This window comes from Oreochromis niloticus, linkage group LG7, assembly GCF_001858045.2.
Source record: "Oreochromis niloticus isolate F11D_XX linkage group LG7, O_niloticus_UMD_NMBU, whole genome shotgun sequence".
Lineage (NCBI taxonomy): Eukaryota > Metazoa > Chordata > Actinopteri > Cichliformes > Cichlidae > Oreochromis > Oreochromis niloticus.
The window spans coordinates 9,483,765-9,505,695 of NC_031972.2; the positions used below are offsets into that span (position 1 = coordinate 9,483,765).

The following is a 21,931-nucleotide window of genomic DNA, read 5'->3' on the forward strand; positions in this document are numbered from 1 at the left end:
GCTTGAGTATAAATAAAGGCTGACAACTGCTCCAGTATGTGAGTCTCCTTCGAGCTCTCACCCGTGTGCACGTTAATTTGTAAAACCTGTCTGAGTGTCATTTATTCCAACCTGAGTTGCATTACAGGGAAACTCCTCACACACACACACACAAATTCTTTTTACACATACAAATCCTGATTTACAAGTACAAAACTGATTTACAAGTACAAAATATTTATGACCACATTTTGAGCCCATACATATTCCTTCTTACATTTTGACAGTGCATTGTAAGACAGACACATATATATACAATATAACATTCTGACAAGATAAACCTCACATACACACAACAAAACAGCTCCATACAACACAAATTAGACCTCATATCAGGGTACATAACATAAGACTTATGTACCATGGGTTACCACTGTAGCACCATGTCATTATACACACACATAGAGACAGGCTGGAGCCATTCACTCTGTTCTGTTCTGCCCTGACTCCAACTCTGTTCAGTCTCAGTGCGTCTCTGCTCCTCCAGACCCCAGCAGCTACTAAAATAAGGAAAAAAGGTAATTAGTGTGACAGGCATCAGCTGTTTCTGCCAGCATGCTCTTCCCTCCCCCTCCCCCTGCAGCTGAGCCCCAAACCGCACCCTGCCACATACTCCCATCGCTTGGGGAGCCTATGGATAACCTTGAACTTAAAAGCCTGTAAGGCCAGATACCAAGACATGATTCGGGCATTGGCATCCTTCATGCAATAGAGCCACTGCAGCGGAACTTGATCTGAACAGAGGGTGAAAGACCAGCACAGGAGGTAATATCGAAGAGAGTCAATTGCCCACGGGATCGCCAAGCACTCCTACTCAAGTATGCTGCTGACTGCAGGTTTCCCCAACCTTATAAACAGTACTTCTGCACACTGACTGAAACTAGCCCGCTGAATGAACAATGGGCTGTTAGGTCAGTTCCTGGATCATTAATATACATATTGTCATGTTTGAGTGACGAGACATTTCTCCCACTGAAAACGTTACATCCAGATGAACAGAATCAACCTTTTGCGTTTTGAAAGAGTCCATTGGGTGGGAACCAAGAGGACTGATGCCCGGAGTCCACATCCTGTCGTGGCTAATTTCGGACATTTCAAGCAGAAGAAGTAGGTCAAGATTCGGAGCTGGGGGCTGAAAGGAACAGACTTTAGTGTAATGACCAGTTTCCCAAAGACACAAGGTCCTATTCCCAGTCCGACGCAGCTTCAAGCAGATGGGCTTTCATGCTGCCATCGCCGTGAACTGGCTCTACGTCAATGGACAGCTTTACTGTGACCCCAGCACCACTCCTTGATTGTATTAACGCCACTCCAGATAAGTATCTGCAATATTTTTTTATTCTCTGCTTCTGCAAATCTTTGCATATCTGCATGGCACAATCACGTGCATACACACTCAGCATCAGCATGTCCACTACAGCATCACAGGGCACAGACACATATAGGACACACACACAGGCACGCACACACTTGCTCATATAAGTTAATGGGCACACACATAATTAGACAACACCAAGCACCACTCGGGTCTACGTACTGCACTCTTATTGAACCTCACACCACACTTTTTTACACCTGATGGACTGTTTTTTCTCATTCATTTGAGCATCACATGCAGTGTGCAACACTAGGTACACACACAAACTACAGGCACACTAAGGCTTATCACATGGAATGTGTTTTATTTAGCTCCAGAGAAAAAAGGTTAATTATATTTATCCACCTTAAAAGACTACAGGCAAACATTGAGTCATAGACCTGTCACAGACTCATAGACCTGTCACAGCTACAGATGAGCTTGAAACACCTGAGTTTCGTAATGTGTTCTCAGCCTTCTATAACTCTAGGCAAAGAGTAGCAATTTATATAATACATAAAATTGTTAATTTAACAGTACTGAACGAAGTTAAAGGTCCAGAGTGTATCTCCAAAAGTTGATTCTGTTCTTCTGGACGTAGTGTTTTGTAGGAGAAATGTTTCGTCACTCGTCCAAATGACTTCTTCAGTCTCAGCTGACTCCAGGCTTCCCCAATCTTATAAACAGTACATTTGCATAATGACTGAAACCAGCCCACTGAAACCAGCCCCTTGAACGTCTTCAAGCAACTCAAAGAAGTCCAGACGCTTTTCTTTGCAAACTCCTTTGACAGCCCACTGAAGGAACAATGGGCTGGGAGGTCAGATCCTTAATCTTAATTATGCAAATTCTCATGACCATTGATCAACAACCACTGACCAAAACCCACTGATCAAAGCCCACTGATCAATGGCCATGAGTACCATTCACAGAGAGTTGGGGAATGGCTGCAATCACAGCATTGTAAGATGGTGAAAGATGTACCCTTAGGCCCCCTCCTCGATTCAGAGATGGTCTTTCCCTTTACACGTAAATGGCCCCCTTGATTCCACGCTCAAACCAGCGTTCCTCCCTGTCCAAGATGTGTACATCCTCATCATTGAAAGAGTGTCCACTGGCCTGCAGGTGTAAATAAACTGGCCTGACGATGTTTCTCCCACTGAAAACGCTACGTTTAGATGAACAGAATCAACTTTGGGGGAAAAGTTTTCCGGTGGATAAGAACCCGTAGAAAAGTACATGAAAATCTCCTCCCATTTGCTTTTTTTTTCTTTTTTCTTTTTTTTTTTTAAAGAATTGCTATAAATGAAAAAATAAACAAGGAAGGAAGTCCTTCAAAGGTTAAATACTGGCCTTTTAAAGAAATCCACCTGGCAACTGCAAACTATAGTATTTTTGTTATTAGATTTAGAGCATAGGTGTCTGCCAGAATATGTAAAAAATGCCAGAATATGTAAATAAACTACCTGGCATAACTGAACATTACTTTAGTCATGGCCTTAACTATTACATGCCCTTAACTTTTACTAAACCACTTTACCAAATAATGCAAAGCAGGTAGGCAACGTGACAGAAGTTAATGCAGGTCTTACTTTTTGCAGGGCCTCTTGCAGTCACATTATAAAATGCTAGTAAAATTATTTCTGAGTAGAAATATGAAAAGACAGGCCAATTTGTGTATTTGGTTTTAACGGGTCAAGACAAGCTTGCATTTCAAATTAATAATGCAGATTTTGGTTTCATCATTGTTAAAAGAAAATTGTACATAATGTGATCAGCTACATGAAATGTGCTCTTTTTTGGATCACTAAGCAAACCACATGTCTACGTGACTTCTCACCTAATAACTCTTGTGATGATGAACTTATTCAGCTACTAACGGCTTCCTGTTTTCAGAGAACATTCAGATGTAGAAAAGGGAAAAACCCGCTGCTCTGAGTGACGCTGTTATCTTTGTACACACACACACACACACACACAGACAAATATGAATAAAGCACGCAGACAGTGATGAGACGCAGGTCTTGCGTTCCATGACTGCCCTCGCGAGTAAAAGACAACTGCAGTGTTTGTGTTTTCTAACTCAGGTGTCTCAGCTGAAGAACTACGGGGTGATTTAAAGAAATCCCCTGTCGATCATCGACTACATTCTTGATACTATTTTTTTGTCTTCCCTGAAAAGTGTCTGGCAGTTTCCTCACCGACTAAATTACTTTCATGAAACTGCATTTCTTTTTCCAAAACTGCATTAAAAACGGCTAACTGTGTAAATGCACTTAAAACTGCAGTTTTGTGGTTTTAATGGTTTTGGTTAAAGTGATTTTGATTAAATGTAAAATAATCAGTGTAGAAAGGACAGACTGAGAGCAAGTTTGAGTGTTATCAGTGAAAAATTGCAGATCTTTGTAAGGACTGGTAAAACAGTCACCCTGGAATGTTGAGAACGTGAAGACTAAGATCCGGACCAGCATAGGATCATCTTTGCATTCCTGAACCCTTTCTGACTACAACATGCAGAAGGAGTCCAGCCTCTACCTAGTGCTGCGTCTCCATGGAGGAAACAGAAAGAGATGTGTGCCTATTCCAATGTCCAAAGCACTCCTGATTCTATGTCTCAATTCATTAAAAATAAAATTCCAATAAAGTTTACCATTTGTAAATTTTACCTTAACTAAAACTGAAAGTTCACAGGTTTGGTTGTCTAAAATTTGAACGTTGATGAAAGCAGGATAGCTTCTGTCACTTCTGAACCTTCCACTGGGATTTTTTTTTGTACCACTGAACTGGAAGGTTCAGGAAGGTACATCACAGATTCATACATGAGCTAAAACTGCTTCAGAAAATGTAATGGGTCAAATAAGGCATGCTGGTGTTGTGATGGCATGCCATTGCATTGAACTGATTCTTTCATTAGCTGTGATTAGAAGGCCAAGATGTATTTTATATAAAAGTTCAAATTTAATGAACACGCCGCTGCATGCTATCATTTGTTTTACAAATTGAGATTTCATATTACAGAAAGTACTGCATTATACAGTACATTAAGTATCATTTATTCTACAATACAAGTAGGGAAACTCTGGGGAAAGCATTTCCTGACAAGAAAATGAATTGCATGAACGCTGTTATGACAAAAACAAACCAAAAGCTTTTAAATGGATGTTTCTTTTTTTATTTTTTATATCAGGGTTTTACATCAGAAATGTGCATAAACATGTAGATCATGCTTGACCACTCATCAAATACACTGACCTATTAAACTGACCTATTCATCAGTGACCTAATTGCTTCAGAGAGGGATTGTGCATTCATTAATATGCTTTGGTTTTTATCATTGGAACTACAAGAAGCTGGTTTCCAAAGCAGACCTGAGAGCTGATAATTAAAAAAAATCACTTAAACGATGTTAGACATGATCTGTGATCAGTAAGCAACACTTTGCACCTTTCAACATTCTTTGTTTTTACAAAATGGTTTCAGCACAGGAGTTGTGAAAGTGATCTTGCATTTTCCTGCAAGATTCTTTCTCTATTTTAGGCAGTGGCCGGTCATCAGACAGGTAGACGTTGTGCTGCTGCTGTCTGTAGTGGAAGCCAGACTCCTCGCAATCGGACTCCACACGGATGCTGACCCTGGGCACAGGCTGGTGTTGTGGGTGTTGCAGAGGAGGGCTGAGGCTGAGTTCAGAGTCGGCACGTGAGGGGGGACAGGAGATCTTCAGGTGCAGAGTGATGCTGAGGAACAGTGGTGATGGAACACTTTTACTCTCCATACTCTTTCACAGTTTCTAATTTTCCAATGTTTTAGGAAATCTGACCTCAAACTGAAAGTGCAGTCCTGCAACAAATCATCCCTTTGTAATGTATTTCTATATATTGCCTATTTTTATATATTTTAGGGTATTTATTATTATTCATTTTATAATTTCTTCTGGCTAAAACATCTTTTTATTAGTACCAAAAAATGAAGCTTTATATATATTTCTCTACAGCGGTTGGCAATTACCCTCTGCAAAATGTAACCAAAGGTTTAACCACTGAGGGGCAGTGTTTAATAAGTTGGAGTGTTGAGGGTTTTTCATGTGCTGTTGTTCTTTTAACTTTTAATATTTCTGTATTGCCCCATGTCCTCAAGAGGCTTTGCATTGCACAGGTCATCACTGTAAATGAGAATGTGATCATAACATAGACTGTATATAAATGATGGGCATAGCCACTGTGTCAATAACTAGTGATTACTCTGTGCCACAGTGGCTACATCCTGCCAGAAAACTTGAATGTGAGTGTTTTTGGTATAACCATCTGGTGTTTTGAAGCTGGAAACAAAGAGCACGGGGTAGATCTGACTGTGAAATTAAGGACTCAGGCTCATAAGCTATCAACTTGTAACTGATCAAATCAGTCAATGAGTGTATGCTCGATAATTCTTCTGATTCCAATATTGACCATAATTTATATAATAAACTTCATGTTTTATTGATTGACCTGAAACTAGCAATTGAGTTTACAATTTCATGAAAAAAGAAATTAAGGAATTCATAATTATATATTACCCTCTCGCCCCTGTGGGTCCTCTACAAGAAGCCTGGGAGCTTGAGGGTCCTGCACAGCATCTTAGCTGTTCCTAGGACTGTGCTCTTCTGGACAGAGAGCTCAGATGTTGTTCCTGGGATCTCCAGGAGCCACTCGCACCTAGTGCTCCAATTACCACTGGGACCACTGTTACCTTGACCCTCCACATCTTCTCCAGCTCTTCTCGGAGGCCTTGGTACTTCTCCAGCGTCTCGTGTTCCTTCTTCCTGATATTGCTTTCATTCGGTATCGCTACATCTATCACTACCGCCATCTTTCTCTGGTTTTCTACCACTACTATGTCCTGTTGGTTAGCTATCACCATTTTATCTGTCTGTATATGGAAGTCCCACTGGATCTTAGCTTGGTCATTCTTGACCACCATAGGGGGCGTTTCCTATTTTGACCTCAGAGCTTGTTTCTGTATATTATGCCAGCCACTTGGTTCTGGTGTTGCCCTGCATGGCATGGCGTGTATGCCCTGCCTGCTAGCATCTTGCCCCCGGCTGTTATGTCCTGGATTGTTTCAAGGACAACTTTGGACAACCTGCACCTGAGGTCTTGCCTGGTGTGATAGTCCCCAGGCTCTATGAATCTTGTGCTCAGAGCTTGTTCCTGTGCTGCCATGATTAGCGCCTCTGTGCTGTCTTTTAGTCCAGCCACTGGTAGGACTTCTACATGTCAGCCACTTCATTTATCTGCTGGTGGTACATGCCGTGCCTATCCTTCCATGATGGTTTATATATATTGTGGAATGACATTTGGGAAAATTTTATATATATAAATTATTTTTAAAAAGTCTGAATATATAGAATGAACAATGAATATATTGATTGAAACATTTATAATATAAGATATATTATATATATTACCAGTCAAAAGTTTGGACACATTCTCATTTATTGTTTTTTCTTTATTTTAATGACTATTTACATTGTAGATTTTCACTGAAGGCATCAAAACTGTGAATGAACAGATATGGAATTATGTAGTAAACAAAAGAAGTGTGAAATAACTCAAAACATTATGGAAAGAACCATTTAGCTAAGTAAAAAGAAAAGACAGTCCATCGTTACTTTAAGAACTGAAGGTCAATCAGTCCAGAAAATTGCTAAAACTAAAAGAATCTAAAATATAAAACATGTTTTGAGTTATTTTAAAGAGTGCAGTGGTGAAAACCATCAAGCACTATGATGAAACTGGCTTACATGCGGACCGCACCAGGAAAGGAAGACCGAGAGTCATCTGCTGGTGAGGATAAATTCATCCAAATCACCAGCCCCAGGAATCACAAGTTAACAGCACCTCTGATTAGAGCCATAATGAATGCCACACAGACTTCCAGTAGCAGACGCATCTCTACAGCAACTGTTCAGAGGAGACTGCACGAATCAGGCCTTTATGATCTAATAATGAAATGGACATTAGACCACCTCTCTGTGAATCGCTACCTTATCGTGGTGGAGGGGTTTGTGTGTCCCAGGGATCCCAGGGGCTATGTTGTCTGGGGGCTTTTGCCCCCTGGTAGGGTCTCCCATGGCAAATTGGTCCTGGGTGAGGGACCAGACAAAGAGCGATTCAGAAGACCCTTATGAAGAAAACATCGAGGGAACAGTTTACCCTGCCCGGGATAGGGTTACCGGGGCCCCGCCCTGGAGCCAGGCCCGGGGAGGGTGCCCGAGGGCGAGCGTCTGGTGGCCGGGCCTTAGTCCATGGGGCCCGGCCGGGCACAGCCCGAAGAGGAGACATGGGCCCATCCTCCCGCAGGCCCACCACCCGCAGGAGGCGCCATAGGGGTCGGGTGCATTGTGTGCTGGGCGGCAGCCAGGAGCAGAGGCCCTGGCGGACTGATCCCCGGCTGCCAAGACTGGCAATAGGGACATGGAATGTCACCTCTCTGGTGGGGAAGGAGCCTGAGTTAGTGCGTGAGGTTGAGAGGTACCGGCTAGATATAGTCGGGCTCACCTCTACGCATGGCTTGGGCTCTGGAACCAGTCTCCTAGAGAGGGGCTGGACTCTGTCTCAGTCTGGAGTTGCCCCTAGTGAGAGGCGGCGGGCTGGGGTGGGTATTTTAATATCCCCTCGGCTTTCTGCCGGTACGTTGGGGTTTTTCCCGGTGGATGAGAAGGTTTGTTCCCTGCGCCTTAGGGTCGGGGAAAGGGTCCTGACTGTCATCTGCGCTTATGCGCCGAGTGGCAGTTCAGAGTACCCAGCCTTCTTAGAGTCCCTCGGGGGGGTGCTGGAAGGTGCCCCACCGGGAGACTCTGTTGTCCTGCTGGGAGACTTCAATGCTCACGTGGGTAACAACAGCGAGACCTGGAGGGGCGTGATTGGGAGGAACGGCCTCCCTGATCTGAATCCGAGCGGTGTTTTGTTATTGGACTTCTGTGCAAATCACAGTTTGGCCATAACGAACACCTTGTTCGAACATAAGAGTGTCCATAAGTGCACGTGGCACCAGGACGCTGTAGGCCGCAGGTCGATGATCGATTTTGTAATCGTATCACCAGACCTGCGACCATATGTTCTGGACACTCGGGTAAAGAGAGGGGCTGAGCTGTCAACTGATCACCACCTGGTGGTGAGTTGGATCAGGTGGCGGGGGAGGACACTGGACAGACCCGGTGCACCTAAACGCGTAGTGAGGGTGTGCTGGGAACGTCTAGCAGAGGCCCCAGTCCGCGAGATCTTCAACGCACACCTCCGGCAGAGCTTCAACAGCATTCCGAGGGAGACTGGGGACATTGAGTCCGAATGGACCATGTTCAGCGTCTCCATCGCCAAAGCTGCTGCATTGAGCTGCGGCCGCAAGGTGGTTGGTGCCTGCCGTGGTGGTAATCCCCGAACCAAATGGTGGACACCAGGGGTGAAGGGAGCTACCAAGCTGAAGAAGGAGTCCTATCGGGCTTGGTTAGCCTGTGGGACTCCGGAGGCAGCCGACAGGTATCGACAGGCCAAGCGGAATGCGGCTCGGGCAGACCATAGTGGCTGAAGCAAAAACTCGGGTGTGGGAGGAGTTCGGAGAGGCCATGGAAAAAGACTTTCGGACCGCCTCGAAGAGATTCTGGCAAACCGTCAGGCGTCTCAGGAGGGGAAAGCGGTGCTCTACCTGCACTGTGTATAGTGCTGGCGGAGCGCTGCTGACGTCGACTGAGAAAATTGTCAGGCGGTGGAAGGAATACTTCGAGGACCTCCTTAATCCCACTGACACGTCTTCCGAGGAGGAAGCAGAGTCTGGGGATGAGGGGAGTGACCCGCCAATTTCCGGGGGCGAGGTCACTGAGGTAGTTAAACAACTCCTTGGTGGCAGAGCCCCTGGTGTTGATGAGGTCCGCCCCGAGTTCCTGAAGGCTCTGGATGTTGTAGGGCTGTCCTGGTTGACACGCCTCTGCAATGTTGCGTGGAGATCAGGGGCAGTACCCCTGGACTGGCAGACCGGGGTGGTGGTCCCCATCTTTAAGAGGGGAGACCGGAGGGTGTGTTCCAACTACAGGGGGATCACACTCCTCAGCCTCCCTGGGAAAGTCTATGCCAGGGTGCTGGAAAGGAGAGTTCGTCCGTTAGTCGAACCTCGGATACAGGAGGAACAATGCGGTTTTCATCCTGGTCGCGGAACACTGGACCAGCTCTTTATCCTCTCAAGGATACTTGAGGGTGCATGGGAGTTTGCCCAACCAGTCTACATGTGTTTTGTGGACTTGGAGAAGGAATTCGACCGTGTCCCTCGGGGTGTCCTGTGGGAGGTGTTGCGGGAGTATGGGGTGTCTGGCCCATTGCTACGGGCCATTCGATCCCTGTACAACCGTTGCAAGAGTTTGGTTCGCATTGCCGGCAATAAGTCGGACTTGTTCCCGGTGGGTGATGGGCTCCGCCAGGGCTGCCCTTTGTCACCGGTTCTGTTCATAATTTTTATGGACAGGATTTCTAGGTGCAGCCAAGTGGCGGAGGGCTTTCACTTCGGTGGCCTCAGAATCTCATCTCTGCTTTTTGCGGATGATGTGGTTCTGTTGGCTTCATCAGGTGAAGGCCTCCAGCTCGCACTGGAACGGTTCGCAGCCGAGTGTGAAGCAGCGGGAATGAGGATCAGCACCTCCAAATCTGAGGCCATGGTTCTCAGCCGGAAAAGGGTGGAGTGCCCACTCCGGGTCGGGGATGAGTTCCTGCCCCAAGTGGAGGAGTTCAAGTATCTCGGGGTCTTGTTCGCGAGTGATGGGAGAAGGGAGCCGGAAATCGACAGACGGATTGGTGCTGCGGCTGCAGTGATGCGGACGCTGCACCGGTCCGTCGTGGTGAAGAGGGAGCTGAGTGTAAAAGCGAAGCTCTCAATTTACCGGTCGATCTACGTCCCTACCCTCACCTATGGCCACGAGCTGTGGGTAGTGACCGAAAGAACGAGATCGCGGATACAAGCGGCGGAAATGAGCTTCCTCCGAAGGGTGGCTGGCCTCTCCCTTAGAGATAGGGTGAGAAGTTCGGCCATCCGGGAGGGGCTCAGAGTAGAGCCGCTGCTCCTCCACATCGAAAGGAGCCAGTTGAGGTGGTTCGGGCATCTGACAAGGATGCCTCCTGGGCGCCTCCTGGGTGAGGTGTTCCGGGCATGTCCCACCGGGAGGAGGCCCCGGGGCAGACCCAGGACACGCTGGAGAGATTATATCTCTCGGCTGGCCTGGGAACGCCTTGGTATTCCCCCGGATAAGCTGGAGGAGGTGGCTGGGGAGAGGGAGGTCTGGGCTTCTCTGCTTAGGCTGCTGCCCCCGCGACCCGGCCTCGGATAAAGCGGATGAAGATGGATGGATGGATGGATGGATGGACATTAGACCAGTGGAAGGCTATGCTTTGGTCTGATGAGTCCGAATTTGAGATCTTTGGTTTTACCAAAGAAAAGGTGAACGGATGGCTTCTAAATGCATGGTTCCCACCGTGAAGCATAGGAGGAGGAGGTGTGATGTGTGGGGGTGCTTTGCTGGTGACACTGTTGGGGATTTATTCATAATTGAAGGCAAAATGAACCAGCATGGCTACCAAAGCATCTTACAGCAACATGCCATCCAGTTTGCGCTTAGTTGGGCCATCATTTATTTTTCAACAGGACAGTCACCTCAAACACACCCCGGTGCTGTGTAAGGGCTATTTGACCAAGAAGGAGAGTGATGGAGAGCTGCACCAGATGACCTGGCCTCCAAGGTCAGCTGACCTAAGAGTGTGCAAAGCAGTAATCAAAGCAAAGGGTGGCTTATTTGAAGAATCTAAATTATTAAACATGTTTAGTTTAATAAACATGTTATTTTACACTTTTTTTTTTTACTGCATAATTCTATATGTGTTCAGGAAACACAAAATGGGTTAATAATTTAAAGCTATTCTGTAGCAATGGAGGGTGATCAAACCTTGAAATGTGGTGTTACTAATTCCTACAGGTGTTCCACTTTTCTGGATTACTTACAACTCTCTCTGTCTGCATAAAAGCAGTGTTGAAACGCACTGTGGTACTGTACCCTCATGAGCTTCAGTTCAACAGTATTCTACTTCAGAAAGTAGTGCGTTGCTACAAAAATGGCGAGAAAAAGGCAATAAACAGTGGAAGCGAGACAGACCATCATAACACTTAAAAATGTAGGTCTTTCCTACAGAGAAATTGCAAAGAAAGTCAAGGTGTCAGTGAGTACAGTTTCTTTCACCATCAAAAGGCACTCAGGAACTGGAGCAAACTCTGACAGGAAGAGGTCTGGCAGACCCGAAATAACAACTGAATCAGAGGACAAGTTTCTGAGAGTTAACAGCTTGCAGGATAGGCGGCTCTCAGGACAACAGCTTCAAAGCAGAGCTTAATAGTGGTCATAGTAAGCAAGTCTGTTTCAACTGTGAAGAGAAGACTTCGAGTTGCAGGTTTGACAGGATGAGTTGCAGCAAGAAAGCCATTGTTAAGATGTCAGAATAAGACAAAGAGGCTTTCCTGGGACACGAAACACTGCCACTGGACTACTGAATACAGGAAGTGGGTATTATGGACTGAAAAATCAAAATTTGAAATCTTTGGTTCATCAAGCAGGATCTTTGTATGCCAACGTTAATTCCAATTGCTTATTTGTACTATGCTTTAATTTCAGAGTGGAATGATGATGATGATGATAATTTTATTTTTTTTTAAAATGGAAAAAAAAAGCTTGTCTGTCTTTCTGTTCTTTCATTATAAAAGATGGATGTAGCTACTGTGACGTCCTCCATTGGTTTCTAAAGTCTAATACTGAAGTCTCAATACAATTTCCACTATTACCATCTTTTTAAAAATTGATTTATATCTCATCATAACAAAACAAGCAGTAAAAAAACTAATAAAGAAAGAAGTTGGCTGAAGTTTTCAGTGCCCTCTTTCACAGATTGTATTTGTCTCTGTCCACCAGGGACCCTCAACATGTTCTTTTTTTAAGAATAGTATAAACCTGATCCTATGTTTCTCTGTGCTATAGTGTTTAGCACAGAGCTAACTACCAGATAGCATGACACTAACCCTCAAAACATCACTGGTAGTTTTTCGTTTAGTTTTTGTTGTTTATCTTTTACATTCGAATCCAAAGTTACTGTACAGTATGTTGCATATACTTTTTTCAAATAAGATTTCAGTCACAACATTATCTATATAGATACCAACTGTATAACTAATTTTCTGCTAACTTCTAATCAGCTGGATCTCGTAAATCCTCTCGGATTCCTAAATGCTGCAATTTATTGTGACACCTGGGGGATGTTGTTATTGGAGCTAAAATGGACTGTTTTTAATGTATTTGAAATGGCTAATGACACCAGGCTGAGTGGACTGAGCTGTATGGACGCACATTCAGTCAAAAGCTTCACTTCATCACAAAGCTTTGAGAAAAGATAATTGATTGCAGGACTGTTGTATCAGACTACTAGTTTGAGCTAAACGGAGTGTCATGTGCACATAAACAAGATGTAGGTGTAGTGTGTGTAGTGTGGGGGAATAAAGTTATAGTGGTCTTTTCTTCATCTTCTGGTGTTAATTAGTTTTGAAGAGTTTAAAATGATTTCAATGGACAATTGTGCAATAAGTAATTTTGTTATTGAAGCCTGATTTCTTTTAAGTGTTATACAGTTGTGGGAAAACTCGGCTAAAATTCAGTGAAAAGAATAAAATAAAAAATAATAATAATTGTTGCAGTCACAAACTTACGAGCAATATTTATAGCAGGAATCAGAACAAAGCTATAAAACAATTGTCACGTAGTACCAATGGCTCAGATTTCACTCCTATTGGTGTCAAAATGTCACAGGCGACAACACACGTTTTGCTTATAACTTCTTACTGTTAACAAAATCACAAAGTTACAGTAATGGAGATATCTGTCAAATACCAAACATACAGATCTGCATAGAAATAACAATAATAATAATAACAATTAAAATGACAGTTTCATACACTGCACTACACAGTTTCTATGAAAGCGCACTGAATTACATCTCCTTTGTCTATATACGCCATTGTCTATATACTGTATATCTTTCCAATACAGAAACATTACAAGCTTTCAAATATAAGCTCTACAAATAAAAATGCCTAAGTCTATGATAATCTAAATCATCACCCTACATACTAGGGATAGAAATACAAGTAATACAGAAGCTGATAATTCAATGAAATGTGTGTTTCTGATTTATAACTGTGTTTTGTGGCCCAGAAATAACAGTTTTGTCCCCAATGTTCCTGTCAGGTGAATATATCAGATCACTGTAAGGCACGTGCAATTTCAGCACACAGTACCTGTGGTCTAGCTCATTTTGATCAGATGTGACTGTCGAGTAGGGGTTCATCTCCTGTAAGAAGCCACATGCACACATACGGAGAGAGAACATATGCACAAAACAACACCAAACAAGCATACACAGGCATGTAAACACATAACATAAATACAAACATAGAAACACAAGAAATTAATAAGTACATTCACTGAAAACTGGCAATTACTGTGCATTACTTCAACAGTCAAAGTGAAATCTACAAAAGATCCACTTTCACAAACAAGCTCAAATGCTTTTTGCACCTCATCTGTGTTAGTTAATAACACTGAATATTTACAACATAAATTATGCTGACACATAGGTAATAGAAATGATTAGTGTACTCACAATCTGAGGATAGGCTTTGGGTGGGAGAGTTATTTTGGGAAAGGTCTGACTTTGAGTAGGGCTTTGTGGTCTCCATGTGAATCTTCACTGGAGGGTTTGCAGAGCTGTCAGGCTAAGTGACAAAAAAAGGAAGCAGTTGGCATGCAGGAGAAATTAGAATCTTAAAGGATAAGACTTGATGTTTTTATTAGAGACCTTAAAACCCAGGTACACCAGCATATAGCAGCACGCAGCAACCATCACTCCTGTTCACAAGTCATCTACCTTAAAGTGTCTCAGACCTATCACCTTAATGTCTGCAGTCACGAAATGCTTCGAGAGGCTGATCCTGCAACAAATAAAGGCCTCCCTCCCACAGAACCTAGACTGTCATCAGTTTGCCTACAGCGCAAACAGATCGACAGAGGACGCCATTGCCACAGCCCTCGACACACAGCAATCTGCCACCTAGAGCAACCAGGAAACTATGTTGAAATTCTGTTCATAGAATACAGTTCAGTGGTCAGTACCATTATTATTCCTGGAATACTGGTTGACAACCTGATTAACATCAGTTTACCCCCCTCCACCTGTGCCTGGATCAGGGACTGTCCACCCAAGACTGTCATCAGGCTGGGCCCTGGCTGCCCCAGTCTGCATGCCAAGTATCCTTGGGTAAGGTACTAACCCCAAGCTGCTCTCTGATACATCCATTGAGTCGAGTAGGCAAAAGGATGGTTCCACAGTGTGGGGCCTCAACTTTAAAACATGGAGGAGGAACTGTGATGGTCTGGAGCTGTTTTGCTGGATCTAGGGTAGGTGACTTTTACAAAGTGAGGAGCACCCTGAACCAAAACAGCTACTACAGCATTCTGCAGCGCCATGCAATACCCTCTGGTATATGCCTAGTTGGACGACAAGATAATGACCCAAAACATAAGTCCAAGCAGAACTACCTCAGAAAAAAAGAACAAGATGGTAAGTTCGAAAACATGGAGTGACCAGCACAGACTCCATACTTAAACCCCATTGAGTTGGTTCGGGATGAACTGGACAGTAGAGTGAAACCAAAGCAACCTTCATGTCGCACACATAGGAACTTCTGCAAAAGATATGTGAAGAACTTTCTGAAGAATATTTGATTTCTATTGTAGAAAGAATGCCACAGGTGTGTTCAGCTGTTATATCTGCCAAAGGTGGCTACTGGCAAGGGTGGTTGGCCATCACCATTTTGTCTGTCTGTATCTGGAAGTCCCACAGTATCTTAGCTTGGTCATTCTCGACCACCATATTGACCTCCCATGTCTACCTTGGGACTTCTGTTTATGTATATTATGCTGGCCACTTGGTTCTGGTGTGCCATGTATACCCTGCCTACAAACATTTTGCACCCTGCACCCATTATGTCCTGGATGGTCTCAGTGGCATCTTTACAGGACCTGCACCTGGGGTCTTGCCTCGTATAGACCCAAGCCACTATGGATCTTGTACTTAGAATTTGTTCCTGTGCTGTCATGATTAGTGTGTCTATGCTGTCTTTCAGTCCAGCATTGTCCAACCACTGGTAGGATTTCTGGATGCCAGCCAGTTCCTCTATCTGCCAGTTGAACATACTGTGCAGGGGCCTCTCCTTCCATAAGGGTTTCCCCTCTTGCTCCTCTTTCTTGGGTTTCTGCTGTCTGAGGCAGCCCAACCTTATGTGTTAAAAAGGTGTTGAAAATGGCCAAACTCCTAAAACAGAGCTTTTCCCTATCTGCTAGTAAATAGATCATCTTTATTGTTAATCAAAGATAAATCAAAGCTATAAGTCTGATCAGTATATTAGTAGAGAGATGTCTGATTATTGAACTATCTGGTGTCTAGATTTTGTGTTTGTAGTCATGATCCATCATCCATCAACTTTTTTATTAAAGTTTTAGTTTGAGAAGATAACAACTGTGTCATCAACCCCTCATTATATTTTTCTTCAAGAAAAATAATTTTAAATGTTGTGAGGGGTAAACACAGAATTATGATTCTTATGTGAATTTGCTGATAGTTAATTATGCTCAATAATGATCAGAACACAATCAGTAAATATAAAGACGTTTGAGTTTGGCTAAAGATGATTAATAGGAATAGAAAGTAAAAAAAGGAAAATAATGAGTTTAGAGACAGGCGTAACTCGGGCTTAGCTGACAGCCTGTGAAGAAATAGCCTTGAGAAATATGTGAGTAGTGTGTGTGAGTAAATGAGAGCACACACAAGACACTACACTCCTGCTACACTGCCTGACTTGTAAAGTGTTTTATTTAGTGAGGAATATAATGTGTATATTCTATAGAGTAAACTGTGATTGACAAACAAAGAGTTTTAAAGAGAAACGTATTTGAATTAAAAGGGACTATGCTAAAGTGAATGTGCTAATGAAATCTGAACTGAAGCTTATTCATATGTGACTAAATGGTCAAATGGAATCGGATTTTCCATGTTACAAGAGAGAGATAGAAAGAGTGAACAAGGTGGGGCTGAACATCAGTGAATCATATGCACTTATTGGGATGCCTGGAGGCATTCTGGGTCAGTCTCCAGCACCCTGCAAGATGAGCACTTTGAAAGATTGGATTCCATAAGTTCACCGCTGAAGATTCCAGCAGAGGGGACAAAGGGAGATTTGACTCTGTTCCTGCTCATTGCCGTATCGGAAGATAATTCTGAAAAGGATTTGGGCTTCCATCATTTTCCAAGTGGTTTGCAGCTTCCTAAGACTTTCAAAGTTTTCCCTGTTGATTATAACTTTGAGAAGATGTAGGATCTATCAAAGAATTATGTTTTCCCGATTATTTCCCTTAAGACAGAGCACTGACTTGTAACATAACATCAGTGCTGGCCAGCTTGGGGGTCACTGCACCAAGTGCGCCAATTACCACTGGGACCGCTGTCGCCTTAACCCACCACAACAATACTTTGGAACTTCAGGTTCGGGGTTTGACTCCTGACCAGGACTAACAAGGACTGCGTCAGGTGTTGGGAAACCAGGACACACTGATGAGAAATATCTCTCTCTCTCTCTCTCTCTCTCCATATATATATACATATATATATGTACATGTATTACAAATATGGCGAACTTACAGAGGCTCAGTGTTCCAACATTCAGAAGAAGGAGCTGCTCTCACGGCTAGAAATTACATTTTTTAAATTTATGTTTTCATGTTGTAAATTCTTTTTTGAATCCACATGCTCTATGTGCCTGTTACTTTTCTGCTGGAACACCTGAATTTCCCTAATGAGGGACAATAAAGAACATTTCTATTCTATTTCTATTCTATCTCAGCCATATTTAGATCTCAGTTCCAGCCCACATCAGCTCATGGTTCAGCTTATACCCTTCCACAGATTTTCAAATCTCAGAGAGGGCCGTTTCAGTTCCTTCAGCCGCAACAAGCTGCTTTGCAACCCACATCCACTCCTGCTCCTCCACTTACTTTCATGTCTGTTTTCATGGATGATCGCTTTGGTCTGTGCTGGGTTTGTGACTGAACTGAAGAGTATAGTTTATTAACTGTGTTGCACAACTCTGTAAAACATCTCCCCCAGGCATGAATAGCAGAGGCTTATGAGACAAGAATTTCATTTTTTTTTCAGTGAACTAGGCAAAGTTAATACTGCTGATAGTGACCAAGATAAAGATAGTAATAAAAATTTGATCAATAACACCAGGCTTATCCTTTAAAGCCATCAATGGGCATCACTTGTGCTTCTACACAGCTGTCAAGCAACCCTTTTAGTATAGACAAAGACTTGGATGAAGCATAAATACAAAGGGTACACGTAAGCAAACGCACTGTTTCTAAAGGTTGGAACAAAGTGGGAGAGGTGAAACATGTACTGAAAAGATGATGGACAGACAGGAAGGCTGTAGTAAGAGGGAATGGAGTGCCTTTTCAGCAACACTGTGGGAGAGGAGAAACATACAGTATTAGTTAGAGAACATAAACCCAGGATCGACACATCCACAGCAGATGGAGTGACACACACTTAAATACACAGTTAATACTAAGAAAGACAGATCCACACTTGCCAAATAGTGCATTTCCTCACCTCCTCATCACTCTCAGGCTCTGGTGCTTTCTTGTCTTTCTTCTTCTTCTTCTCATCTTCCTTCTTCTTCTTGTCTTTGTCTGGCAGGATATCATCCAGCCAGGCCAAGTCATGTTGTGAGAACATCAAATCCAGCAGCTTCCGTACAACCATGAGACCGAGAATCTACAAAACCAGGTAGATTAACATTATCTTGTCATTGCTGTAAATTGCAGCTATATAAATAATACAGAATTGAAGAGAATAGTACTACTACTAATACAATTATTATCATCATATCAGTGAATGAGGGCCAGTGGCTCAGTAGCAGACTTTCTGAAATAGAGGGGCCTGGGTTCATTTCTAAACAAAGCAAGTTACCAAGTAAAAATGATACTCCCTGGAGAGATCATTTTAAAGTTGGTTTTGATGTGACAAAAACCAACTTGTTGTACAAGCCACCATTGATTAAGAACACTGGTGATTTACAGTGGCGGATTGTACATGGTATCATTGCGGTTAATGGTTTTGTGTCTATCATTAAGCCTGAGGTTTCAGATAAATATTCCTTTTGCTCAGTAAGAGAAACCATTTTTCATTGTTTTTTTACAATGAAAAATGGATTTATTTTCAGTACTTAGTTGTATTTGGGAACATTTGGAGAATATTTTATGAAAGTGTTTTATTTTCATGTTTTCATATGACAAAAGAAAGAAGAAAAAAGGACGCAAGTTGGAGGAGGAGGCAAGTTGTATACAGTGCTTTGAGTGTTCTGGGAGCATAGAATGATGGTATGTAAGAATCAGTCCATTTACCCAAACAGAAGAACACAGAACACCCTCACCATTACTGGGAAGATGATGGCCAGAAACGTAGACTTAAGGATCCAGAGAACAGCCAGACACACAATCTGGACTAGGGTGAAAAGGTGGACGCGTCTCATAGGGACATGACGCAGGAAGGAGAAGTCTGGCTGGTGTTTTGGTGGCATTAGATACAGCTTGATGCGCTCCCAGAACTGGAACAAAGAAAAGAAGAAAATATTTTCAGGTATTCTTTTATTTAGTGGTTTAGAGTTGAAACAAGGATTACACCAGTCTAGCAAGTTTGGAAAGAAAGTGTCTCACTCCTCATCCTAGATGAGAGGTGAAGTGTAATAATGAAACAAAAGCTGGCTCACTCGACCACAGGCACAATGGCTTCAGTAAATATTGTTCGAACACTTTGAGGAACCTTGAAGTCATTTTTGACCAATATATGTCCTTCAATGCACGTATTAAACCAATATGTAGGACTGCTTTCTTGCATTTGCACAATATCTCTAAAATGAGAAATATCCTATCTCAGAGTGACGCTGAAAACTAGTTAATGCATTTATTACTTCTAGGCTGGACTACTGTAATTCATTATTATGAGGAAGTCCTAAAAACTCCCCAAAAAGCCTCCAATTAATCCAAAATGCTGCAGCAAGAGTCCTGACAGGGACTAGAAAGAGAGAGCATATTTCTCCTGTATTGGGTTCCCTTCATTGGCTCCCTGTTAAATCCAGAATTGAATTCAAAATTCTGCTCCTCACATACAAGGTCTTGAATAATCAGGCCCCATCTTATGACCTTGTAGTACCATATCACCCCATTAGAGCACTTCGCTCTCGCACTGTAGGCTTACTTGTTGTTCCTAGAGTATTTAAAAGTAGAATGGGAGGGAGAGCCTTCAGTTTTCAGGCCCCTCTTCTATGGAACCAGCTTCCAGTTTAGATTCGGGAGACAGACACTATCTCTACTTTTAAGATTAGGCTTAAAACTTTCCTTTTTGCTAAAGCATATAGTTAGGGCTGGACCAGGTGACCCTGAATCCTCCCTTAGTTATGCTGCAATAGACATAGGCTGCTGGGGGACTCACATGATGCATTGAGTTTTTCCTTTTCAGTCAACTTTTTCACTCACTATGTGTTAGTAGACCTCTCTGCGTTGAATCGTTCTTGTTATTAATCTCTGTCTCTCTTCCACAGCATGTCTTCTATCCTGTCTTCCTTCTCTCACCCCAACCGGTCGCAGCAGATGGCTGCCCCTCCCTGAGCCTGGTTCTGCTGGAGGTTTCTTCCTGTTAAAAGGAAGTTTTTCCTTCCCACTGTCACCAAAGTGCTTGCTCATAGGGGGTCATTTGATTGTTGGGTTTTTCTCTGTATGTATTATTGTAGGGTCTACCTTACAATATAAAGTGCCTTGAGGCGACTGTTGTTGTGATTTGGCGCTGTATAAATAAAACTGAATTGAAAAACTTAAAGCAGTCCCGTCACTGTCTTCCCAAACTCCTTAGAGCCTGGTTCTAACAGAGGTTTCTTCCGGTTTCCTGTGTAAATCATAAGGGGTCATCAGGGGTCAAGCGGTCATTGGTTTTCTGTTTTCTCTGTAATATTGTAGGGTCTTTAGCTTATAATATAAAGCACCTTGAGGCAACTCTTGTTGTGATTTGGTGCTATATAAATAAAACTGAATTGAGTTTAAGTGCTTTAATTGATATGCAAGTTATATAATATTAGAAGTTATTATAAACTAATTAATATCCATAAGCTTGTACAATCTGGCCCTCTGAGAAAAAACAAAATTGTGGTCCACCTTTTTCTCTTCCAGAAAATAATAATAGTATAACATTTGAAAAAGCAATTTGTGTGAAAATGTGACACATTACAAACACAAATTACTTTTGAGTCTAGACATTCTTAGCAGTTTCTTATTCAGCTGCTATTTCTGCCTATCAAGTAAAGGTCATGTAATGTTTGAAAATTAATTTGTATACACTGAAAAATGCTATGCATGTTGTTATTCCTGTTTTTTTCTTGTCTGAATTTTCATCTATGCACAATTTTCTTTTAGTATATATAGTATAAATCATATAGTACATATAGTTTCCATTAAAAAAAACATATCTATGTATTTTTTGTAGTATACCTGGATGCCACTAAGTGAAGCCACTCCCATGTAGAGGAAGACACCATAAAGGACAGGCATGGGGATGTACTGAAACAAACAGAACAAAAGTTTTAAAATAAAACCACATGATGCAATGAAAAGTGATCATATAAACTTATCATATAAATATCAGTCTCATCTGCAAACTTACCTGAAGTATAGGTGCAAGAAAGACTGAGAGTCCTGTTAGAACAAACACCAAAGTGCCTGTCAACCTCTGCTCTCTGGAAGTGAAGAATCAAAAGCATAGTATAAAACTTTATTCTAGGTCTACAAAAAAATAGATTTAGGCACCAATGAGAAACCACACAGACCTTAATTTGAAATAAGGACTCTTTTATATGCAGTATATCTTTCAGATCACTGTCTAAAGCCTTCCTTCAAACAGCCAGCAAGGTGACACTCCTCTGGTTCCAAAAATATGTTTTACAGAATTTATTCCCTCATTTAGTCCCCCAAATTAATTCCATCAAACTTAATTGATATATTAGCAGCCTATGAGCATGCAATGTCTCTTCGTCAGCAAGTGTCATTTGGTTTCAAAACACCAAGCTGGTGATGGTTAGCTTTTTTTTGGGGGGGGGGTGTCCTACCTGACTCCAAGGAACTGTGGTTGCTCTCCAGGGGCGCTAGATTCACTCTCCATCTTCAGTGAGTCGATATGAGCAATGGAGATAACAGTGGCTGCTACATACCATGGCATGCCCACGAAAGAACACACGGCCATCAGTACACCTACCCAGAACAGGTCCAAGTGGTAGCCACAGCCTTTCTGAAATTGGGTGCAATAACAGGAAATTACCCAGAAG

The 21,931-nt window shown here is 42.7% G+C and overlaps 1 protein-coding gene across 3 annotated transcripts in view; it reads right to left on the reverse strand.

Annotated features, from left to right (window-relative positions):
* Positions 1-4,545: 4,545 nt before the first annotated feature.
* Positions 4,546-21,931, reverse strand: part of slc4a5b (solute carrier family 4 member 5b) — a 67,283-nt gene continuing 49,897 nt past the window's right edge. For 2 of the 3 annotated variants that reach the window (XR_003221138.1, XR_003221139.1), the window contains 8 exons: positions 21,716-21,894; positions 21,274-21,346; positions 21,102-21,170; positions 18,995-19,168; positions 18,172-18,336; positions 14,110-14,221; positions 13,745-13,797; positions 4,546-5,130 (listed from right to left, as the gene is read on the reverse strand). Coding sequence is in view for 1 of the 3 variants with exons in the window: in XM_025909319.1 (XP_025765104.1) it covers positions 13,796-13,797; positions 14,110-14,221; positions 18,172-18,336; positions 18,995-19,168; positions 21,102-21,170; positions 21,274-21,346; positions 21,716-21,894 (774 nt within the window). In the remaining 2 variants the exon portion in view is untranslated. Of the gene's footprint in view, positions 5,131-13,029; positions 13,798-14,109; positions 14,222-18,171; positions 18,337-18,994; positions 19,169-21,101; positions 21,171-21,273; positions 21,347-21,715; positions 21,895-21,931 lie in introns of those variants that run through there. The other variant, XM_025909319.1, reaches the window with a different exon arrangement.